The following is a 23920-nucleotide window of genomic DNA, read 5'->3' on the forward strand; positions in this document are numbered from 1 at the left end:
TAAATCCAAAAAGTAATTCTTTTCATTCTGATATATGATTTCAAGAAATTCAAGAAATCTTGTTGAAAACCTTAGACTTGAAGCTTTATTCTTCCCAAAATGCTAATTTTTTTCTTAAAAATAATTGGCTCAAAACTGTTAAAGGTTACTGACTGATAGCATCTGTCTGTAGATTGACATACATATTTAAAAGTTACTTCTACTTTTAATTTTGAATTTGGCTCTCCACAGCAATAATGTTCACTTAGATAGTGCCAAGGATAGGTCTGATTTAGCAGTTTTAATATTTGATCATTAAAACCAAAATCAATTCTTATAGTGGTTTGTAAAATTAAGTTTTACACCCATGAAGAAAAAACATCTGGAACACCAGGTGTAAGATGATAACTATTGTGTGGAATATGGCATCAAACATTTTTAACATTTTGAAATATTTTTTCTGTAAAGCCACAATGATATCAGTGATATGATACAAAGTTGGCCATTTCCATACCTTACCTGCATTACTTAAGACCTCTATATTCTATGGTAGGCTACCACAGTAGCCCTTCATCATGCTGTCATGATTTTGTCTTCTTTGCGTTATCTCTGCATCGTTTCCAGACCAGCATGTTTGATTTGGAAGAGAAAGTGCCCCGTTTCTGAAGCCGCTTTCTCATTGGCTTCAGTTTTCAGAAACCTTATTGTGAATCTGTAATACCGAAGATGTTGCAAAAAAAATACCAGTATGCTTGTATTTTTCAAACTGTTCCTTCTACAGCTCCTTTGTTTACTTCCACTACCTCTTAAGCACTTTCCATAATTTCACTCTGTCCTCCCACACTTTTCTCACACAGCTGTATCCAAAAGGTTTTAGAGACCTTCTAGATCTCATCTAGTGACTTCCTTAAAAAGAGGTGCAGTGTTTTAATTGAGAATGAGGTGTGCTTCTCAAACTTGTTTAAAATTAACACGTCTTAGGTTGGCTTCTGAAATGGAGAGCCTCCCCAGCCAGGTCTGCAGAAGGTAATGGTTTGTGGGAATAAGTAAGGTGCGGAAACAAGGATGTGAGTAGTTCATTCCACATGTTTTTTTCTTCTTGCCCTCTAATGAGCCTGACCATTGGAAAGCTGACCAGTGCCAGATTCAGTAGACTTTATTTCTTTTGGATGTGCTCATACAGGTTAGCCTTTGTACAAAGCAAGGGGGTTGCTCCACTGCAAGTGAAAAAAGCTTCAAACTGCAGATGCAGTTTACTGAGCTGATTAAATTTATTCACTGATATTTTAGTACAGAGCACCTGAATCCTATTGATCTCAGCTTTAAGGAACTGAAACACTGTGTGATGTTCAATTCTCTCTTCAATATATTTGACCAGTATACAACCACGTGACTTTTTCTTTACAGTTGCATCTGAATTTCTTTTATATGGGGATGGGTTCTGACAAATACAGTTTCAGAACTGTAGCTCTGAAACTTGGGGTGTCTGACAGTGTGGTTGGATAGGAATTTTTCTCATGTACCATTGAGCAAAGGACTGCATTGGACCGTCACATGGAAGGTGAATGGTTTTGGAATTATAGGGTAGATTGATAGTCGTAAACAAAATGCATCACTGCCCCTCCTAAATCTGAGGATCAGGTAGCTTGAATGCTTCTGATTACTCCTTTTCCCCTGAAGGTAGGCACCCTCATGATCCAGTCTGTTTGGAACAGACTATGCTCTTCACTGAATTATGCATTGTTTGTGAGAAGGGTACCAGGGACAAGCCAAAACCATGTCAGAGAAGATGTGGACAATCATGAGACAGTTCTTGAGTCATGTTTTGTTTATGATACAGGTGGAGCCATAGAGCCCAGGGATACCTGCCTTAGGAATAATTGCCCATTGTCAGGAACAGAGAAAAGGAGGGAATTGGTCTTTGTCTTCTCTACCAGTTTATGTGCACATACCTGCCTGCAAGATGCATATGGTTTATTAGGCTGTCTCAGTGAGGGGGACAAAATCACTGACACCTATCTCTTTCCCCTCTGTGCTCACCTGCACTGAGATAGAAGGAAGCAGTGATAAAAAAAATCAGTCTTCAAAGGCCATGTGAGAGGCCAGACCTTGGAATGCTGCATGTGGTTCACAGGAGGGGAAGGACCACTCCACAGCTTGCATATGGCTGGGTTACTGTCAGCCCACACTGTTTAAGGACAACACAGAAAATACTTGAGTCCTAACAGCATTTTCAATTATGGGCTTTTCTCTTAAGGAGGAGTTTCATTGGTTTATCTGAAGTCACTCTGGAGTAAAATGAGCTGTAAGTAAACTGGCAGTAATTTTTAATTCCACAGGTTATATTCACAGACATTAAAATCCTGTTGTGGCATATTTGATGTGAAGAGTATCAGAGAATAATTGTTCAATGAGGTTTTTATCAAGTCATGAGCGGGTGATTAAATTTTAGTCTTATGATTTAAGATAAAGACTAATTGAAAATGTTTTGGAACTGTTTTTATTTTCTTCCTCAGGATTTCTTCCGGCACTTGCCTCATTGGATCCAACAGCACACGGCCATGAATGATGCTGGTAATTTTCTAATTGAAACATGTGATGAGACCATTTCCAGAGACCTTAAACAGCAGCTTCTGTTGCTAAATGGAAGGTGGAGAGAATTGTTTATGCAAGTTAAGCAGGTAAGTGATTTTGCCCTTGCAACTTTTAAATATTTACTTTGTCATTTCCAGGCAAGCAAGACAGATTGCCCTGTTAGCAGGACTATAGGACAGCTTTCTAAAGTGCCTAACTGTTCATCAGTACTTAAATTAGAAATTACTCCCTGACAGTAATTTATTGTATTTGGGCTCTTCTTTTATTTTCCTTTTTGATTATACAGCTGTTTGGGGGCTGGTGAGGGGACATTTTCAACTAAGCTGTAGTTTTTCATCACCTGTCTTGATGCATTATTATTGATACATAACTTCTACTGTTCTACAAAGAAAATTATTTTTTCAGTACCTATTGCTACTGTAAAAGCTCTGTAAAGCTAAACAGTGAACATGGTGAAAAATATTATTTTTACTACTCTTTAAAGAAAGCTCCTTCCAATTATTGTATGGCAACCACTAAATGTTTCTCCATTTTGGTCAGACTATTTCTATCTTGCCTACAAGCAGGCTCTTATAGTAAACTAATAAACCTACCCTTTACCTCATGTAAGAGATGTAGCTGATACAAAAGGAATTGTGGTTTCCATAGTTGCTCTTTAAAAAACAAAGAGAAGATGTGATCTTAATTACACAGAACTATTTCATACCTCATAAGCACGTTAGAAAATATCTTTGTTCTAGTCAATATACATTTATCAATATTGTCCCCTTCCAGTGATTTTTAAATAGCAGTTGCCTGTATGAAGGTACTGAATCTGTTTCCTTTACTGACATTATTATCTCCTATGCAGTCAAGTTAAAAGGAAAAGCAGAAAATGATTGTCTCTCTTCTATTGTAACTTTTCCAGACTGTTGACAAGAATGTTCTCAAGCTTTACTTGCTGATGCTATTTAGGGTGATTCACTGATGTAAATGTCTCTTCCACTACTTATGCAGCTTCTTTCATATGCTGGCTATGTGGGTTTTTTTTTCCTCACAGGCTTTTTCACCATTTCTGTCGCACAGCTCTTTCTACTTTCTAAGGCATGTGTTTCCCCTTCCTCCAGCCAGCATTCCTTTATTAAGATTTCCCTTATTCTTTAGCTTTTTCTAGACATTTCATGTTTTATTCTCTTTGCTGAATTTTCAAAATTGGTATTGTAGGTAGTGAGAAATCAATTGGACTGTTGATTCTAGGGTAGAAACAAACAAGTCTGCATTCCCCAGACCTTAAAAGAGGCTGACCTCCTGTATGGCTGACCTTCATCTTAGCATCATTATTACTGAAACTAATGCAGATGATGAATTTAGGTTATTTCCATTATATTAAATTTCATTGAATGGAATATTTCCTACAAACAATTGCACTGAAAGCATGCTAATTCTCTTAATTCATTACTTATTTGCTAAGTAGTTTGGTCTAATTTGGGTTGGGGTTTTTTGTTTTGTTTAGGGTTTTTTTGTTGTTACTGTGTTTTGTTTTGTATTTTTCCTTTTCTTTCTCTTTTTTAGTATGCTCGAGCAGATGAACTGGACAAAATGAGGAAGGAGTATGTGGATGGTGTGGCCCATCTGACAGCTTTTATTGATGGAAGCAATGCAAAATTTTCAGTCCCTGTAGAAGTGTCCTTTCATGACGTCAAAATGTTTGTGCAAGATTTAGAAGTAAGTGTCTGCCTTTTGTTTCTTTCTTCCTCTTTCAAAAGAAAGAAAATTGCAAATATTGAATTCTGATAGCATAAAATTATTTTAGTATGCATTCCCATTTTTAATTGGGTTTTTACCAGTGGTGCTTTTTTTTGGTATGATTCCAGATATATCTAAAATATATATAGTTGTAATCTATTAGTGACATTTTTTAGAGCAAATTTCCACAACACTGTCTCAGTAGATATTTCTGTCTTGGTAGTTTCAAATCACATTCAGGTGAGTTGACTCTGAATCTATTCAGGTTGATACTCTCTGGCTCAATTTTCATGGATTTGAAGTATGATCCAGTGTTCATCTCCCATGAATGCATAAATACTGTTGAAGTTTTTTTTAAACTCTTGTTTCAGAATATCAAGCAGAAATTGCCTGCAATGGAAGCTCAGTACAAAGCAGTTTCAAGGACGGTGCAACTTATTACAAAAGAAGTTTCCCAAGAGGAAGCCAATGAAATGCTGGCAACTTTGACAAGGCTCAAAGAGCAGCTGGGCAAGGTTGCAGAATGCTTTTTTTTACTACAAATTGTAGACTGTTGTAATAATGAATAGTAGGGTCCTGTACATAAATTCTCACAGATATGCGTTTGAACAAGTACATAGTTGTAACAATAGGCTGATTCAGGGTGGAGGAGGAGTTGCTTCTCTTAAATGCTAAGACTACCATCCTTAAATTTAATACTCTTTTCATTAAGGAGTAATTCAAGATCAGGACTGCTCTATCTTAAAAAAGAATGGGTAACAACTATGTAAACCTACATGCAGAAAAAGCTGCTATTTATTGAATTTTACAACTGTTTCAATAACTGTTTTTCTTGACCACAAGGTTAAGGAGTATTCCAGTGCCCTGCTGTATGAATGCCAACGTCTCCTGTCTCCACTGGAAGAACTGGAGAAACAAATCACACATTTTTATGAATCTCTTGAAAAAGTAAATGAAATAATTTCTATCCTGGATCCTGAAGCACAGCCAACAACTGTTCTTAAGCAAAAAGCCCAAGTAAGTTTCAAAAGCATCTCACAGAGGTCTGCTGCCTCTGAGTATTTGCAATCATCTTTCTAGGAATTTGGATTGTAACTCTGTAAGCTGAGCAGATATTCAGGCAACAGATGTAGCCTTATCCTAAAGTCAGCTAGGCATAAATAAAAAAAAAAAAGAAACTTTTGTACCTATCTAGTGTCCTGGTTTAAATCCAAGAAGTAAACATAAGACTTTTTTTTTTTTTAATCTAGTGGAAATTGGACTGAAATACAAGAAATACAATGTTTTTTTTATTAGGTAGATGAAAAATCAAGATCAGAAACTTCTCTAAGTTTCCTTGGACTATTATTGAAGTTTTTTGAAGGCTTGGAAAAGTGCTTTATTTGAAATTAATTGCAGTATAGCATTAACTTTTCTTAATGGCTAATAAGCATTTCATTTTGGAGGAATTCAGAGCTAGTCAGAACTCCCTTGAAAAGTTAAATCAAAGTAGGATTTTTAAAACTTTTTTTCGGCCTGTATTATTTCATGCATGTTTTCTTTTTCTCTCTTTTTAAAAGTATATTTCTCATGACTTAATGTAATTTATAATGAAATCTGAATTCCAAAAGCTGACTTGAAGGATTAATTTGTTGAAAGGCCAGGAAGGTTGAGATCTCAACCTGCTACTGAGAGCTGTCATTCCTATGTCACTGTTGGTTATTTTCAGTTATACTACTATATAAATATAGAAGTACCATAAAATTAAATCACAGAACAATGTGTTGATCTACAGTGTATTGGCAATGTAGATCAATGGACCTCCATTCTCTACCCAAAGAGCCTGAGTACATATCTGTATTTTGTTTTGTGAATAGCTGGAGATCTGTTTGGGTACAACAGTTTACATTTCAGCAGAAAGTTCTGTCATCTGTGTTATTCCACGTAATGTTTTGTGTAGTCTCTTTGTGACCTCATCCCTTTTGTCTTTACTGTCAAAAAGGATCTTCCTGTTATTTTGCCAAACCTTTTTCCTCTTTGTTCCTGGCCAGGGTAGATATATGGGTTTTTTTCTTTCAGGATTTGGTAGCTTATCAAGAAAACTGCAAGAAAGATGTGTCCCTAATTGAGAGAAATAGTCAGAGTATCCTTCAATGTGTGGCTTCAACTGAAGTGTTAAAGCATTTTCATCAGTCAACATTTCAGAAGAAAGTTACACAAGTTCAGATTACTTTTCAGGTAAAAATTCCATACCTTGGTGCATATTTCTGAAAATTTGTTCATGTGCAGCTGATCCATCCTACTGTACCTACATTTCATCGCTCTGTAGCTACTGTCCTGGGTACCTCACCTCTCTGATGTCAAGTTATCAACTAAAGATTTGTCTTTATCACATAATAAGGATTCAGGGGATTGACAGTAATGTTCTCCATGCACTTATTCAGAGGTGAGCCTGCCACAGAGGAACCTGGGATTTGAGAGAACTTTCACATGCCTCAGGGCCCTTTGGATGGAGGAGCCTGAAATCCTACTGTTAGGGCTGCACTGTTTGCTGTTTCTCCTGACTTTATTATCTTGGCTAATCATCTGCTTCTATCTTCCCACACACCCCCTTTCACAAAAAGCATGGAAGATGGAAACTTGCACATGCAAGTTTCGCATGGACTTTTTATTTCCTCAAAAAATGCAGTGGACTGTGAATATAGAAACCTGCAAATCTATTTCATTTGATGATCCAAAGATGTGGCCTTTGACCTGTATTTTCCCTTACCTGTTGTTATGAGTTGCTACTACTATTTTTGGGGCTGTTCAGCACCAGTCTAGCCCCACTCTAAAGTGAAATTAGCTATTACATGTGGTGTGATTTTTTTGGGGGTTGTCTTGTGCAGAGCCAGAGACTATCTCAGTGATCTTTATGTCCACTCAAATTTAGGATTTTCAGTGATTCTGTGACTATCTTTGAGTCAGATTTCCACATAATGGGTTTTATCACATTTATTTTCAGGTGATTTTTATTCAGTATAAAACTATCCAGGCTGATTTTTAAACTGCAGAAAATCACCTATTAATAAATAGCTCTTTGAGAGGTGAATTTCAGAATTTATATTATATTTTGTGAAGTGTACCTAAAGATAAGTTGTGATTGATTTACGATGTAGAAATAATTGTTTAAGTTAAGCTTATTGTAGCAAAAGCAGATGCACTTGTAACTTGGTACATTTACCATGTTCAACATTAATCACTCTGTTTCTATAGGGCTGGGCTGTGGTTTATCTCTTTTGTGTTAGAAAGTAAACCCAAAAAATAGGGTATAATCATACAAAGTGTTTCAGACTTGAAGTTAAAATACTGGAAACTGGCAGTTTTTTGTGTAAATAGTGCAACCCTATATGATTCTATTACTATGCAGATATTTTTATCAGAAAACTTTGAAGAGATTTAGCAAGGTGTTTAAGTTGAGAACTGCAGGTTTGATTAGCTGGCTGGGTAAACTCACCAAAGTTCCTTACGCTGAGGTTTGTAATCAGTGAGGATGGTGAAATGGATGTACAGTAAGCAGTGATGCAAGTACCTTGCAGCAGTTAAAGTGCTGAACTGTTCATTTCTCCTGGTAAGCTTTCTTACTTGCTCATGAAATTGGAGCCACTGGATATTGCAGTGCACAGGGATGGACTGAAAAGCAGACTAATGGAAGAGCTGTGACTAGGGCTGCAAAATGAGGATTTCAGCAACCAAACCACAAAATTTGCTGTCCTCTAAGCATCTTTGTGCCCAGTTACCTATCTAATATACTGGTGTGATAATCATGCAAACCTCTTCCAGGTCAGAAGAACTGAAGCATGGAACTGGTTGGATCTATGGGTCAAATCCCCCTCACTTTGAGTCATGTTAGGGGAGGTAGTTTGGTGCTAGCAAAAGTGAAATGGCAAGCTTCTGATTGTACCAGGTGCTTCACATTTGAAAGCAGTCTTTAGGAAAAAACCTCACTAATCAAATGGCAGAGGCATTCTGAAAATATAAGAGACATCTAATCATCTAATCTACTATTTTTTATTTGAATGATGACATTAGCACAAGCCTCAGTATTAAAAATAGGGAAAATGGGATCATGAGAGAGAGAAGCATGGTGAAAATCATATATTTAAAAGAGTGAAGCAAATTAAATGCATGTTTTGTAAGGTCATGGTGAAAGAGAGCGAATAAAACTCAGTGTGAAAGTGCCAGCTCATTTTCTTTGCTTGTGACTCAGAATATGGTCAGGAAAGCTGGTGAGTGGAGAAAAAACATAGAAGCAAATAGCCGTTTGATGAAGAAGTTTGAGGAGTCTAGAGCAGAACTGGAGAAAGTAATACAGATTGCCAATTGTTGCTTAAAAGAAAAAGGAAATCCTGAAGAGCTTCTCAGGAAACATAGCGTGAGTAAATTCTCTGACCTTCCTCATGGAAATCTTTGAATGCATGACATAAAAGCCTGCTTAATTCTAAAATTGGTGTGGATTTCTTGCACGTGTAGAAGTTGTACAGATCAGCTCAAACTGATGTTAATATTGAAAAACAAAAGAGGAAATTATCAGTTCACTTACTGATGTAAGATTGGATGTAAGCAACCAGAAGGTGAAAAAACCTAGAGTGGGGTTTTCAGTAAACCATTGAGAGTTAGAACATTGTATTTGAAAATCTAACACATCTACTGCTCTTTTTTTAGATTAATATCTGTTTCTGTACTATAACCATAACATATGCATGTGACTTTGAAATGTCTTCTTGTTAAAATGCCATCTCAGTGTACTGGCTGAGAATAAATGAATTTGCTGGATTTTAAGTGGCTAGAAATAATTATTTCTGTTATTCAAATATCAGTTTTTCAATTGAACAGAAGTAACATTGAAACTTAGAGAGTGTATTGGGGAACTTCCTGTTGGCATATCAATATCGAGCTTCATCTTCTCACTTTCTGCCACCACTTCAGGAATTTTTTAACCAGTTGGATCAGAGAGTCCTAAATGCCTTTCTAAAAGCTTGTGATGAACTTACTGATATCCTCCCAGAACAAGAGCAGCACAGCCTGCAGGAAGCTGTGAGGAAACTCCACAGGCAGTGGAAGGTTAGTGAATGACATCTCTGGATATTGTCAGTCTTAGTTTTGGGAAGTTTCTGAATGACCTATATATTGAAAAAAAATTAAAATGAAAGAAAGCAAAACAGTTTGTATTATTTGACTTCTCAAACAATTGAGAAAAACAGGGGGGAAAAGTATTTTACAATATTAGATACCTCTACACCTACAAGTAGCCTCTTGAAAAACCTTTTTAAGTAAATTCAGGAATGTGATTAATTATAAAACTCTTTTTATTTAATTATTTCTCCCCAGCTATATACAGCCATAATGATACCTGTCTTGAGTACAGGTGCTAGCATTTTTTCCCTTATGCTGATGTTGGATAATTACAGTTACTTTCCTGACGAAACAAACAAATTTGTAAGACATCAGGCTATCAGCCTAAATTGTGTCTTATGCCAAAGACTCTAACAACTCAACTGACTTTGCTCACCAACTATGGAATGTTTTGCCTGCTACAGCATGTTGCTGGGCAAGGTTGGGGTGATGGATGAGGGGTCTCACTAGCAGGCAGGCAGAAACCTATGGAAGCAGTTGTGAATACTATTTTATGCAGGAAATATTTGCTATGTCTTGCCGAGAATGAAGATGTCTCTGTAATTTTGGTGCACAACTGATGACCTTTTGATAAATCTAAGGCATTGGTAACAAAGTGGGTATGAACAAACCCCTATCTGTTCATGAACATATATGTTTTATTTTCTATATTATCAGGTTTTAGACTATTTATTTGTAGCAAATTTGCATGGAAGTAGTGGGAGTAGTGTTTTATCTCTGTGCTTCTTTATTGCCCCTGTGGGTGTGTAGGATCTTCAAACAGAAGCCCCATATCATTTGATCCACTTGAAAATTGAAGTACAGAAAAGCAAGTTCCTGGTGACAGTGGAGGAGTGCAAAGCTGAACTAGCTCGACAGAACAAGGTGTTATCCAGAGAAGGCAATGAAAGAATGATCAAGGAACACATGGTATGAGTTCCATGCCTCCAGGGGGGTGTTTGCAGAAATACATTTCAGTGTCAGTAATAAACAGAAGTTCTAACTCTTTAGCCAACTAACTCTCTGTGTCCAGCTTATGACAGATGAATTCTTGATCTAAAAAAAAGTTTCTTTTAATTTAGTAGTTTAGGAAAAATATAAAGATATGCTGGGTGATTTATTCCAGTTTGTATCTCTACTTAATTTTCTGCTTTATCTCCCATCAGTTGTTCTTTGGTGATAAGGGATCTTACCACCTGTGTGAGAAAAGGCTACAACGAATGGAAGAACTGTGCCAAAAGCTGCCAGTGTCTGATCCAGTGAGGGGGACATTGGAAAGCAGCCAGAGAATCCTGAAGGATCTGAAATCCCAGATAGACAGCACATACATGAAGCTGACAGAGCACTCGGACACCTGGAAGGGCTATAGGAGCAGGTGTCACCTCCATTCCTACCTGGGTCTGGCAGAGCCTTATGCATGGTCACTTCTCTGTGTGTCATCATAGTACCATGGGAAAAGTGATGCTATGATCTTAGCTTCAAGTAGAAAACTATACTTTGTGTAAACTCCACAAATTATAGTGGGGCTTCAAGTGGATTTTATAATTTTTTGCCTACACTTAAGAGGTTGTTGTTTTGTGGTAGCAATTTTTGTCTTTTTTTTTTTTTTTTCAGATTTTCTGAATTGGCAAATTGGATTTCATCAACAGAAAGAGAGCTAAAGAAGATAAAGGAAAACGTTAATGATACTGCCAAATACAAGCAGTGTAAAGCATCTGTGGGGGTGAGCCCTTAGCTTATATTCTAACAAAGCTGTAGTCGCTGCTACTGGGGCTCTGGATAAAACTCTGCTCCGAAGTAGTGCACTGTTTTACTACAGAGACCATAGTAGCTCTGTTGATTCCTGGTATTCTTAAAAACATTACCAGGAGAAAGGTGCATGTTACAGCAAATGTAGCAGAAGTTCTTACTTTTAATAATTTAGAGAGTGACAGGTCCCTTTCCCTCTATATTTTGAACATTAAAATTATAGGGGCAGATTGAAAAAATGTTTGCCCCTTATCTTATTGCATGCAGAGTTAAAAGTACTGCTCAAAGAAAAGCAAAAATTTCTGGATTGCAGGTTCTTGAATGATCTTAGATTTCATTACTTACATGTAAGGAAATCAACTATTATAAAAATTCTCTTCTACCATAGTATAACAGGGGAGGAAAAAATAGTCTACCATTCAGTTTTGTACTGGTGACTGATAACAGACTGATAGAATAGCTGAAGATTTAGTTAGTTAGTTAAATTAGTTTAAAGCAATGATTTATTGTGAGACCTGAGACTTGACCCTTCTTTCTGTTTTTTGGGTTATTTTAAATTTCACATACTAGAAGCACCTACATACTTCAGGTGTTTATGTGAAACTCCATGAGCAGGTTATGAGTCTAGCTATATGGAGAAACATTATTAGGATGGCCTTGATAAAACTGACAGAGCCTTAGCTTAATGGGTGCTTCTGCTTCAAAAAGTCTGATTTACTCATGTAGTTTCACTGCTGCCAACATTTCATCAGCACTGCCACAAAGATACAAATGAACTACAGACTGAAAAGACGTGTGGAAATAAAGAAATTTAAATAGGAAAAAAAATTACACTTAACTTTATATTGCGTGGAATTATCTCTTTGGGGAAGTCAGCAACTCAGATTTAAATTGCAACTAATGAATATGGTCAATATATGGAAAATATATATGTGGCACCTGCCCTCTATCTATCTGTAAGTAAAAAGGTTTATGAGGGAAAAGTATTCCACTACTAAAGAACAGTCTAATTAGTAGTGAAGTAAAGTGTGGAAGTGCAAAATTCTAGCCATTGACTGAAACAGAATCTGATAGAGCTATGCAAATAGAAAACTAGTACATTTCTAGCGTTTCAAGCTAAAGTAGTATGTTTACCCTACTATGCGATGAATGTCAGTTATTGATGTGTTTTGTATATTTGAAGAAAATATGTTTTGATTTTTTTCTGCAGGAAATTAGGAAGCATATTCACAAGCACGGAGAAAATCACAACTGGCTGAAATCCAGACTTGTTGTTTTGACCTCACTTTGTCCTGATTTGGAGGCCAAAGAGACAGAGGATGAGCTCTGTAAACTTTCCAGTGACTTCAAGAGACTTCTGGATTTGCTGGCTGAGGTACAGTATGACAGACACGAGAGTTCTGCACTTAGAGTGTCCCATGACATGACATCAACCGTGGCTTCACAAGCACACGTTCCCTGCTGTGTTTTTTTAATTAAACTGCAAGCCTTCAGCAAGGAAAAATTAATTTATACTCCATGGGTAGCAAAGCACTGAGACTACCAGGCAAAAAAAAAAAAAAAAAAAAAAGAAGACATTGTTCTGTTGGCTCTTTTCCCTTTGCAGAATTGGAAAGTATCATAGTAAATGTTTTTGCAATCAAAATGTCAAATTTTTTAGGTTTTTTAATTCAGTTTGTAGTGAACATTGTCAAAACCATATGAACATCAGCTAGCAGATATAAAATTTCACTTTAATCATGATTTATTTATTTTTTATGCTGGAATAAAGCACTGCTTTGGGGTTGTTTGTAGTCATTAAGGATGTGTGTCATGTCCTGAACTTGCAGAAAAAGGCTGCAGTTCTCTGAGCTCTGAATGAAAAGGAGATACTGTGACTGCAGAAATCATGGGAAATTTCTAACTCATAACAAGCAAAACCTTTCAGAAACCCTGAAACCTTGAGTTCTGTGGGCTCTCAGGGAAGTTACTGCTTCACAATTTATGCAGTTAAAAGAAAAATCAGGTGAAACAGAATCTTGCACTTAAAAGGTTGAATAGACCCACTTAAAAGCAAAAAAAGAGTTCAGGAAAGAGAGTTCAGACCAGAATTTCACTGTTGATGTCAGTTCTTGTGGAGACCTTATAGGAGTTTCAAATGTATAAAATTCCTATCTATTTATTGAAAGTTCTCTAAACTTCTGTGGTGTGAAAGCTGTTTGGAAAGTGTGGTCAAGAAATGTAATTTCCACTTGACTGCAAAAAGCTTAATTTTCTGTCTTTTTTTTGTTTTGTTTTTAGTTTTTTGGGGGGTCATTTTTGGAGTTAAATCACTTGTTTTTTGTTTCCTCTAAAAGTCAAAACTAAATGTAAGTCAATGAGAATAACTTAATGAGGGTAATAGAAGTAAATACTTGGTTTGAATCTAAAAGCATAATCTAAATGGCACTCTATATTATAGTAAAACAACTACTGATTCTTAGAAGTCAGAATACTATTTATAAAGCTTGTTAATCAGATGGATGAGACTGTTTAGGCAAGGACTGATGCTGGGCATTGCCAGAGTTCAGCAATACTTTTGGAGACTAAAACCTAAATATTTATACAGCAGGAAATTAAATGGCTTGAGTTCAAATGACTCTCCAAAGTGAAAAGGAAAGGAAAGAAACATGAAAATGAAAAGGAAAAGGATCTAGAAGTGTTTATGATTAAAACCCTAAATCACAGGAACTATATGAGGAACAGAGCCACATGAATTCAGCTGAATCACACAAATAAAGACCATTCTGGTGTGTTTAATGGATACTCCTCTTTCTTTATAAAATGTTGCAAGCTGAGACTGGATACTGCAGCACATGCACATTGTGGTCCATAAAACCAGGGTAATTCAGCACTTCAGTGTATGTGTGATTGACCAAAACACAAGACAGTCCAAATGGCAGCAAAATTTTGTGTGTGTATGTGTTGAGTAGTGCAGGTGTTTTGGAATCTGGGTCAGCCTGCAGGGATAAGGGAGGAGAGTGTGTGTTTTCTAAGTGATCACCAGTAAGTAGCTGTCACAGCTGTCACATAAGTAGCTATTTGTCATTTGGCAGTGTAACAGAGAGTATGCTTGAAGAAGACAGTTCTCCCCAGTCACATTCTAAGCCTAGGGACACTTTTTCAATGTAAAGTTAAAGGTGTCAAAAATGCTGGAGATAAAAATGGTTTAAATATAAAAAAAATTACTGTGTTTTTGGAAAGGTACTGCAAATATAAATGTACCCTTAAAATACAGATGTGTCTTTCAACATGCAATACTTACATTTATCTGTGATGTTAGATTGAAAATACCTTAGGTGCTGTTGGAGACTGTGTCCAGTACAAAGAAGAAGTTAAAAGTGCAATTGAAGAGTTGATCAACAACTCTAAAGAAGTCCAAGCAGAGGCTGAAAAGATCCTGGATACCGAAAGTTTACTACAAGCTCAGCAACTACTGCTTCATCATCAGGTAGGGCAATTACTCATGTCCATTTCCAATTTTTTTAAATACTAATTTATGTAATTACAAAATTTTGTTATGTCCATTAATGTAAGTCTTTATATTTAAACTCGAAAGAGTTATAAAGGAAACAGTTCTATATGGCCTAGAATAGATTTCTTTTAATGAAAAATGTTTTCAGTATCTTTTAAGTGTTAATTGTCAAGTTTTATTTCATATGGGGTTTTGGGACACAAAACACTGGAAAAAAAACTTCATTCACTATAAATTTTGGGTGAATCTACTCTGCAGATATGTAGACTCACCATTTTTGCCTTTTTATAGATTGAATTTCAGATTCAATCATGGTAAATTGAGCACAATTCTTTGGAAATTTCTCTATTTTAGCAGTTTGATGTGGCCCCAACTCTAAATATTGGAGGGAAGGTGTTGCTCTAGCCTCATTTCCTTCTCTGGATAGCTGTTTTTGTGACAGATGGGCCTCCATTCTGTAGGAGTAGAACAGGAGGTTTTTAATGCACTGATAATGGATCCAAACATCTACAGGCTACAGTAATAGTCAATGGTATGGCTTCCATACACCAAGAATCATGGCTTTTAAGGCCAAATGTGGGAAAATAACTTCTTGAGCACCTCAGAGCTAATGAGAATAGGAATCATTTACTGCCAATGTTTGGCTATTATTTCAGTTTTTTATATTAATATCTATTTCTGTGGAGTCAGACGGCTTAGTGTCTGACCGATCACTAACTAAGTCTTACTTGTGTCTTATCTAAACTCTTTGGTGTTTATAAGCACTATTGTATGTGTTAAGGTTTAATTCTTTAAATACTCCACATTCCTTATCCATTTTAGGAGAGGTAGTAGAAATAGTTAACTTCTCCTTGAGCTCTTTTCCTTGTGGTATGGAGTCTACCAAGGCAGAAACAGATTTTGACACAGACCTGAAGGTCCCCAGAGTAGAATTGAGCTAGTTGTGAGTTTACCTAGCAAGGCTGGCTGAGTCAGGCATGTTATAAAGGAGAGAGAATGTATTCTCAGGAGTTTCTGATAGTGCTACAAATCAAAAAGACCTCCAGGACAGTTACACAACCCAGCCACACCCTGCTGCTCTCTAAGAAGGCTGATAGATTGCTTTTTTCAATCTGGGGTTCCAATTTGTGCCTCAGGAGTGCAGAGCAGGTGTGGATTCAGTCATGAGGAGTACATGCACCTGTGACTCCTGCTGTGGTTGCTCAACTGCTGCAGCTTCTGCTTTCTCAAATATGTTTTGGATAAATGGCCATATTTTCACTCCTTTTCTCCATGCACATGCCACAAAAGGCAGCATTTCACATTTTGGAAGCTAGGACATATACTTGATGAGTGTTACTCTCAAGAATACTTGCCCCAATTTGTCCCTTTGTCTGTAACTCTCATTGCATACCCCTGCAAAAGCAGAAAGGGGCTGCATAGTTCCAGTTTCCCAAAGGGGCTCAAAAGAAGTAAGTAATCATTCCTGTTGGATGCATCCTTTTAGCAAAGGACAAGAAGACTCCGTGCAAAAAGGCAAGATGTGCAAAAGCAGATTTCCCAAGCCAAGCGGCTGCAGATTGAAGGTGGACTGCCCAGCACAGTACGGGAGGATTTACAAAAATTAGAGGGAACGTTGGAGAACATGCAGCAGACTATGGAGAAACGGGAAGAGCAACTGCAGGTGAGTCTTTTGCTCTTGGAAATAAGACCTCATGCTTACTTCTTCCTTATTTTCTTTTTTTAAACTTAGTAAAAGCCAATTTTTTTAATATCAAAAAACTGAGCTAATTTTCTCACCTTTAACTCTTGGTCCTTGGGATTTTCATGATCAGTACCTCTATGAAAACTTCTTGAAACTGTATACCTCTTTAATAATAAAGAAATAGGATTCAGGCTAGAAGTGTTTAAAAGTCTTGACTATTCAGTCATAATAGTTAGCAGTTTTAAATCATTTATCCGTGAATGTATTTTTTAATGTCTCTTTTCTGGTTACTAAAGATGGTATTGCTCTTTAGTTGAGTGTCCTTAGGCTGGATATTAGGTTTATAACACCTGATGTGCAAATATAATCCTGACAACTACTGTGTGAAATACATGCCGTGATCCTAAATTTAAGGAAGGAGAAAGTCACGGGGAATTCAAATGGATTGCTTCTGCTTGTATAACTAATCGTGGACTGAACTGGGATTAGAATTTATAGCTTCTTGCACCTGTATCTTATTTGCTCTTTATATGTTTCTGAGCAGAATGTTAATCCAAATAGTCACTATTCCATGCAAATGTTTAAAGTCACCAACATTATTTCCCATGAGAAAATACAAGATGAGAAACATGATCAATAAACCTCAAGTAACTTCTTAACATAAGCACTAATTATTGAAATATTTTTTTTCTTTAAAAATTCCCATATTTAAAGTCTTAATCTGTGCTTCAGAATCAAGAAAATAATTGTTTAAGCTGTAGTAGTCCTTGTGACTGGTAATTAAATGCTGTAGGTTAATCATAATTCTGCATTATCAGAAAAGAGCAAATAGGTCCCTATGTGTGATTTTCCTGTGAGTAGGGATTTTCTTCTAACATTTTACTCTATTTTATTTCAGTAAAGGAATTAAAAATCCTTTTGATATTTTTTACTACTTGTCACCCTAAATGTCTACATGTATTACTTTAGATTTCTTACAGGACATAAGATTTACATACTGCTGGCAACGTAGAGAATGGTGCTTTTTTTGCACAGCATAATATGAATCAGCAAACATTCAAGGAAAGTTTTATTTGGTTTAGAAGAGTTTCATCTACTCACTGTTGAGTAGATGGCTTCTCAGGAAAATTATTTTATGTCAAGACTTTCTCTTTTTTCCTTTTTCATTAACGTACAAGAAAAATCTTGTTTTCTCTCCTTTGATCTCCTTGTTTTCCTTTTTTGGTTTTGTTTGTCTTTTTTTTAGGTCACAATAAATAAATGGGAACAGTTTGAAAGAGACAAAGAAACAGTAGTAAAATATCTCAATCAAGCAAGCTCTGTACTTGAACGTATCTTAAATTTTAGCAGTTTAGAGAGCCTCTCCTCAGAACTGGATCAGACAAAGGTACTGTGTGAAATACAGGAACTTAGGTGTCTTTCTGCCTTGCCTTTTAACATGGGCTGAGTGTATTGCCTTCAATCCTTGCATGGTTTCCCATTAATGGCCGTGAAAATTGCATATGCAGATGAGAGATTGCATAAACTTTCCAGAGGTAAAAAGTCATTTTGTGAAAAAAAACCACAAAGGATATCTCAAAGTCTGCATCTGAAGCTTATAGTTAATATAAGCTATAGGTATCTATAGTTCTAGTTAATATAAGATAGAGTTATCTGAAGCTGAAAGTTAATATTATTTGAGGACTTCCCATTTTATGCTCAATAATCATCTGTGCTGGTAATCCGGTGTCGAGCACTTGCATGTCGATGTTACTAGGGTGCACTTTGGCAAAGTTGTGTGGAATGGGACAAAGAGCACTCTTAGACCTGAGAAGAAAAAGGAAAGACGTCTACCCACCCCATGGAGAAGAGCCATAACATGCCATTTGTCCTTATTAGGACTGAATTATCCCAGCCCAGTTTATTTTCTACTACAGAAGTAATAATAGTGCTTGTTTTTCCTAAGTGCCGTGGTTTGTGCACCATTGTTAACCTGACTAAGCCAATAATAAATTATACCTACCTTGATTATGCTCAGCATCAGTTTTTCTGGTGTGTGGGTTTAATGTTTGTGACAGAAAATAATTGCTAAATGAAGTGAGAATACAAAATATGAGGTACTGCAAAATCCACTTGATGAATGGTGGAATTGAAAAATTAAGTAAAGATGTATATTATCTTGTACAATGCAAAAATAAATTACTTTAAGAGCGATAGAAGAAAATTTGATTTTTTTGAGTTAAAAACTTACACATGCAGCATCTCTTGATAAATTTAATTCAATCTAATTTGCTCAAATGGACTTTTCTCAAATGTAATATAAAATAAACTTCCTTCAGAGATTGTTTTTATGTATTGACACATTCATAATATACATGTAGGACATGGGTAAACATTGAGGAAAAATACTTTTTGTGTAAATATATGAAACTCTATGGTTGTATTAATACATATTACATCCTTACAGGAACTTTCTAAACAAACTGAAGCAATGGCAGTACAGGCTGAGAATTTGGTGAAGAATTCCTCTGAGATACAGCTTGGTTCAAAGAACAAGCAGTCCCTTCAGCATCAGGCAAAATCAATCCAAGAACAAGTGAAAAAAATGGAAGTTACTCTTGAAGAAGAGTATGTTCTTAACAAGTCCTAATATTTATTCTTCACTATAAAATTGTATCAGATTTCTAGACTACCTTGTCAGCATTTTGTGTTGTCTCATCAGCTCTGTCATTTACTGCTTTCTCTGGCTTAATAACGAAGCTATGGTACCAAATATGTCAAAAGAGTGTGTGCAAACTAACCAATTGTTTTCTTTTAATTATATGTAGTTCATAAAAGTTAGTTACCTTAAACCTGTCACTTATCTTTAAGCCCCAGTCATGTGAAGAAGGGATAATTGAGCTCATTCTTGAGATATTGGACTCTTTTGGAGAGAAAAAGTGTCAGAGTATTAGAGCAGCACATTTACCACATTTGCCTCATTTTTCAGTATTCCACTTTCTCTATAGGAGTGTCAAGAAGTGCCTTCATCTAAGCTGAATGCCCAGATTGTATTTCACGGGCAATATCAAAAGCTGCTTCTGCTGCCAAAAAAAAAAGGCATAATTTTTCAGATTTTGTTTAAAAAAGAAAGGTTCATACTCCAAGGAAAGCTTGATAAATATTTGTAGCTTTTTGTATTTTTAAAAAGTTTTTCCCTTCTCTCAAGTGAGTAATTCAGTTATTGAACTTGTTACTCCAATTCATATTGTTGCTATTCTCATTTTATCCCTATACAGATACATTTGTATGTATGTATGAAATCAGTATTTTTGCATACACTAGATCTGATACACAAATGATAGATACCTGTGCCATTTATATTTTATCTCACTGGAATTACTCTCTTGAATAATTTACTGTATAAGATTAAGCAGGTACCATCACCTCGAACAGAGTATGAGCAAAGGGCAATATCCAAACAATTGGGGTTTTTTCCTCATAACGACTACTGTCATGCTAATTGGATTTTAATTTAGTGCCATTTTCTTCCTGATGTGAAAGAACAGCTATAAACCGGAATAACTAGCCTGTGCAGCAAATGATGATCTGACCATTTATGTAATGATTTCTCCAACATGAAGTGCTAGAGTGATTTGCAGTCAAATTCTACCATCACTTGTTAATACTTTACATATTATTTTCTCCACTGTAAGAGAGAAAACTAGTGTGATTTTTCAATCTTGGAAATTTAGCCTTCCAGCAATGAATATTTGCTTTTTAAATAAAGTAATTTATTTATAAATGGAAGTCATCATTGATATACCCTTTCAGTGTAGATATGAAATAGGTTTTAGTTGAATGTATGGATTATACAGAATGTCTGTGGTAGTGTGACAGATAATAAAAAGCGAAATGCCTTCTTTAAAAGATGCAAATACATACAGCTATCTACAGGGTACCTACAGAACTCATAGTAAGTATGTAAGTTATATTTTAACTTGCATCATCAATAAAAATCTTGGCCAAGTAATTTAAAGTGGAGTTACTCCAAACTCCTAAGTTACACAGTATGCCAGTGAACAGGAAAAGGAGAGAAAAGTTTGAGCAGCTCTCCACAGTCAGCTGCTGTAACAACTTAGCCCATCTGTCTTCCAAGGCAATCATGCAGAGCTGTGCAGTGTGTTTGGGGTTGCATTCTTTACAGTCTGTGGCTTTCTTAAAGAAACTCCACTGAAGGAATGCAACAGCAGTTGTGCCACTGATCTGGTCCCTGGATTCTGATTTCCAGCTGTATTTTCCTAAGCTGGACTTGAGTGAAATATTTTTGCACATTGTTTTCCTACAAATAACTTGAATTTGCATACACTCTCGTAAGTAAATGGCTGTTGACTTTTTAAAAAAAATTTGAAAATAAATAAGAAAAAATAAAATGGCCAACTTTTACATTTTTAGGCTACATCTTTTCTTAAAGCTTCCTCTAGCTTTAATGAAGGGGAGGGAAAGTTAAGAACTTTTTATGGTGGAATGGTTTTTAGGCTATATTTAGAATGAAAATGTATTTTGAAATTTTGTAATATTCAAACTTTTATGATGAAACTTTAATATTTTCAGTGAAATAGAAAATGTGTGTTTTGCAAGTTGTGTGCAGGGCCTACATTAGCACTGGTTTCAATTACTTGAAAGGAGCAGAAACTTATATACTGGAAGTTATTGCTGTTAGGCGATGTATAATGGCCTTCTTGCTTGTGACAAAAAAATAGGTGCTTTGGTTGCAATTCTAGACATAGAAAAATCAGTCATAATCTGTCTCTGTTTAACATACCTTTAATGTGAAACTACTAACTCTGAGGGAGTTGAGTCACATTTGTGGTTGATTCTTTGGCTTGATAGGAAATCATTGACACAGCAAACATGAACTTCCTATAAGAGGTGAAGATTACTGTTATAAAAAAGCAAGATCAATAAAGCAGTCAAGCATTGGTGACTGTGTGTATGTCCACATTTCACTGGTTTTAATCATTCTGGTCTAGGGACTAAATTATGAACATTTATGCACTCAGTTATCTAAATATTTATATTTCTGATGTAATCACCATTCCATATTATTTCATAGAAATTTCATCCCGTTGATTTTCCTTTTCCTTTCTCTTCCCACTATGATGAGATTCTTGTACAGCTATTGAATAAAGCTGTACTTTCTTTTACCTCTTGATGTCCCCTCCATGCATTTGTTTTACTTTTGGTGCATGGTCTAATAGAGAGCCATGTTTGAATGCAGATGCACAACTTGAACCTTTAAAATGAGAACTTTTTAAAATGACCCCCCTGTAGATTGAATAAGTCCCATTTTTATTTTAGCAAGAATATGGGCAGCTTCATTATATTAAACTGTTTATTCTCTCTAATTGATTTGGTTAATTTTAGTATTAAAAGCATGGAAATGGTGAAAAACAAGTGGGATCATTTTGGCAATAATTTTGAAGCTCTGTCCAACTGGATAGCTGAACAAGAAAAAGAACTGGAAACTTTGGAAACATCATCATCTCCTTTGGACATACAGATCAGCCAAATCAAGGTGATTAGTTATTGTTATGTTTAGTATTAAAAGCCCATTTAGCTGTTATTTTGCCAGAGGCCAAATGAGAAAAGAGACATTTTACATGTTTCAAAAGTACCATGATGAAATGATGGCACATTTTATACATAAATATACCAAGCAGTAAGGTCTTATATAAACTAAAGGAAAATTCTTACAGGCTGCCTTCTCTTTTCGTGTTTAGTTTACATATATGAAGTCTTCATGTGTGTGGTTAAAAACATAATTTATACCCTTCTTATTTTTTGAGTAATCTCAACAAAATAGCTACATAAATAAAAGTTGTTGTTTTTTTTTTTTTTTAAACATACAACAGCTAGTGGCTATAGAACTTGATTTTAATCTTGCAAGCTAAAATTATCACTTAATTTATGTATCTTGTATGCTGAATTAATAAAGAAACTTATTGCTCTTGGTAGCTTGAAAACCTACGTAACATTTACTGTGAATGTATTAGCACTGTCGTCAGTTCCATGTACATTCCTGTAGTGACACAGTGGTTTAGTTTCTAATTGCTGACTGAGGTGCATATTGTCTCCAAGCATTTAATCTCAAGGCTGACTTTGTATCCTTCCACAAATGGAAATGTACTTTCTCTGGAATAGCGTGTTTCTAAGGGTGCAGATTTTTTCAATAGGCAGTGCACATTGCCATTTTCTTTTTTCTGTGACCTACTTATTCTTCAGGAGGTGCACAGGTGTGCAGCTGCTTCCAGACCAGCTTGACACTATTTCCAAAGGATCCAATAGGCACTTGTTTCGTGTGACAGAAGCAGTTTATCAACACATTATCCTGTTCTTAATTTCTTCACAACTTTACAAAGACTAAATAAATAAAATCTCTTGACTTCATCATTGAATAACAAAACAATGTTTGAATTCTTGCTTCATCACCACAGCAATTCAAAAACAGTTTCCTTATGAAGTAATATGTATGTACTTATTCCACTGGCATATATTATGGTGTTGTCCTGCTTTTCAATAATTAGGATTCCAGTGTTTAAGAAAGAAAACAAGTGCATCAAATTATGCTAATATTGCATTGCAGTATGTCAGTTCTTGTCTGTATAACTGGAGCCTTCAGTCCTACTAGCCTATTCCAACCAAGTTCCCAGAAGGTTGATCCTTACTGTAGATGCAGATAAGCAGTCATTTTTACACTGCATTGAAAGTTTTTGAAAATTCATCATAATTCCTACACATATAAGCACCACGGCCAGCAGATGATGTTTATGAACACCTGAGTGAACAGACATAAACCAGAAAATGCTCCACATAAGGCATAGGATACATCATTGTACCTCAGGTGAGCTAATGGGCTTTATGAGCTGTGATATGTGAAGCCTGTCATCTCACCTCGAGTGCATGGATGTAGCCAGAGATCTGCTTCAGCAGCTTTGCTTTGTGCCTGATTTTGAAGAGTTTGCTATGATTTTTTCTCAGTTTCCTGATGAGCTACTCTGTTTCACAATACTAATCATCATACTTAGTATATAATTTCTACTACACCATATTAGTAAGGAGCATTTCAACATAGGGCAAATGACAAAAAAATAGTGTGCTCCTTGACACCTTTGGCTGACCAGATAAAAAGTCTGGGGTCAGCTGAATGTAATTATCCTACATGGTAGTGGAAATACTCTGTTTTTGGTGACGCTGATTGCAAAGCCCCAGTGACTTCAGCAGAGCCAGATTTTCACCTACACATTTCTCTGAAATTCCTGGTGGAACAAAATGACAGTTATCACAAGTAGTTACCATTGGTGGCAGACTCAGTGCAAGTTTGAAAGCCTCAATTATCCACCTTCTTTTATGTAACTGAGTGAATTTAACAGAATAGCGTAGGAGTGAGAAAGCACTGCCTCATTTGTATCTGCTGCATTGTTAGATAATTTCAGCTTCAGGGCTGCAAATCCAGTATTCTTCCTCAGCAACATGTTCTTGTGAAAAAAAAAGATATTTTGTAATCCAAATTAATTCAGAATATATTGCGTAAAGAGAAACTA

The 23920-nt window shown here is 35.9% G+C and overlaps 1 protein-coding gene across 1 annotated transcript in view; it reads left to right on the forward strand.

Annotated features, from left to right (window-relative positions):
- SYNE1 (spectrin repeat containing nuclear envelope protein 1) overlaps positions 1-23920 on the forward strand; it is a 280833-nt gene that overhangs the window by 80229 nt on the left and 176684 nt on the right. The window contains exons 17-32 of the mRNA XM_058801698.1: positions 2496-2660; positions 4126-4278; positions 4671-4814; positions 5143-5316; positions 6358-6516; positions 8528-8692; positions 9247-9381; positions 10204-10362; positions 10599-10807; positions 11047-11155; positions 12392-12556; positions 14483-14650; positions 16161-16337; positions 17605-17745; positions 18805-18965; positions 21744-21894. Of these exons, the coding sequence (XP_058657681.1) occupies positions 2496-2660; positions 4126-4278; positions 4671-4814; positions 5143-5316; positions 6358-6516; positions 8528-8692; positions 9247-9381; positions 10204-10362; positions 10599-10807; positions 11047-11155; positions 12392-12556; positions 14483-14650; positions 16161-16337; positions 17605-17745; positions 18805-18965; positions 21744-21894 (2535 nt within the window). The remainder of the gene's footprint in view (positions 1-2495; positions 2661-4125; positions 4279-4670; positions 4815-5142; positions 5317-6357; positions 6517-8527; positions 8693-9246; positions 9382-10203; positions 10363-10598; positions 10808-11046; positions 11156-12391; positions 12557-14482; positions 14651-16160; positions 16338-17604; positions 17746-18804; positions 18966-21743; positions 21895-23920) is intronic.

The sequence above is a fragment of the Ammospiza caudacuta genome, chromosome 3 (genome assembly GCF_027887145.1).
Source record: "Ammospiza caudacuta isolate bAmmCau1 chromosome 3, bAmmCau1.pri, whole genome shotgun sequence".
In the NCBI taxonomy this organism is placed as follows: domain Eukaryota; kingdom Metazoa; phylum Chordata; class Aves; order Passeriformes; family Passerellidae; genus Ammospiza; species Ammospiza caudacuta.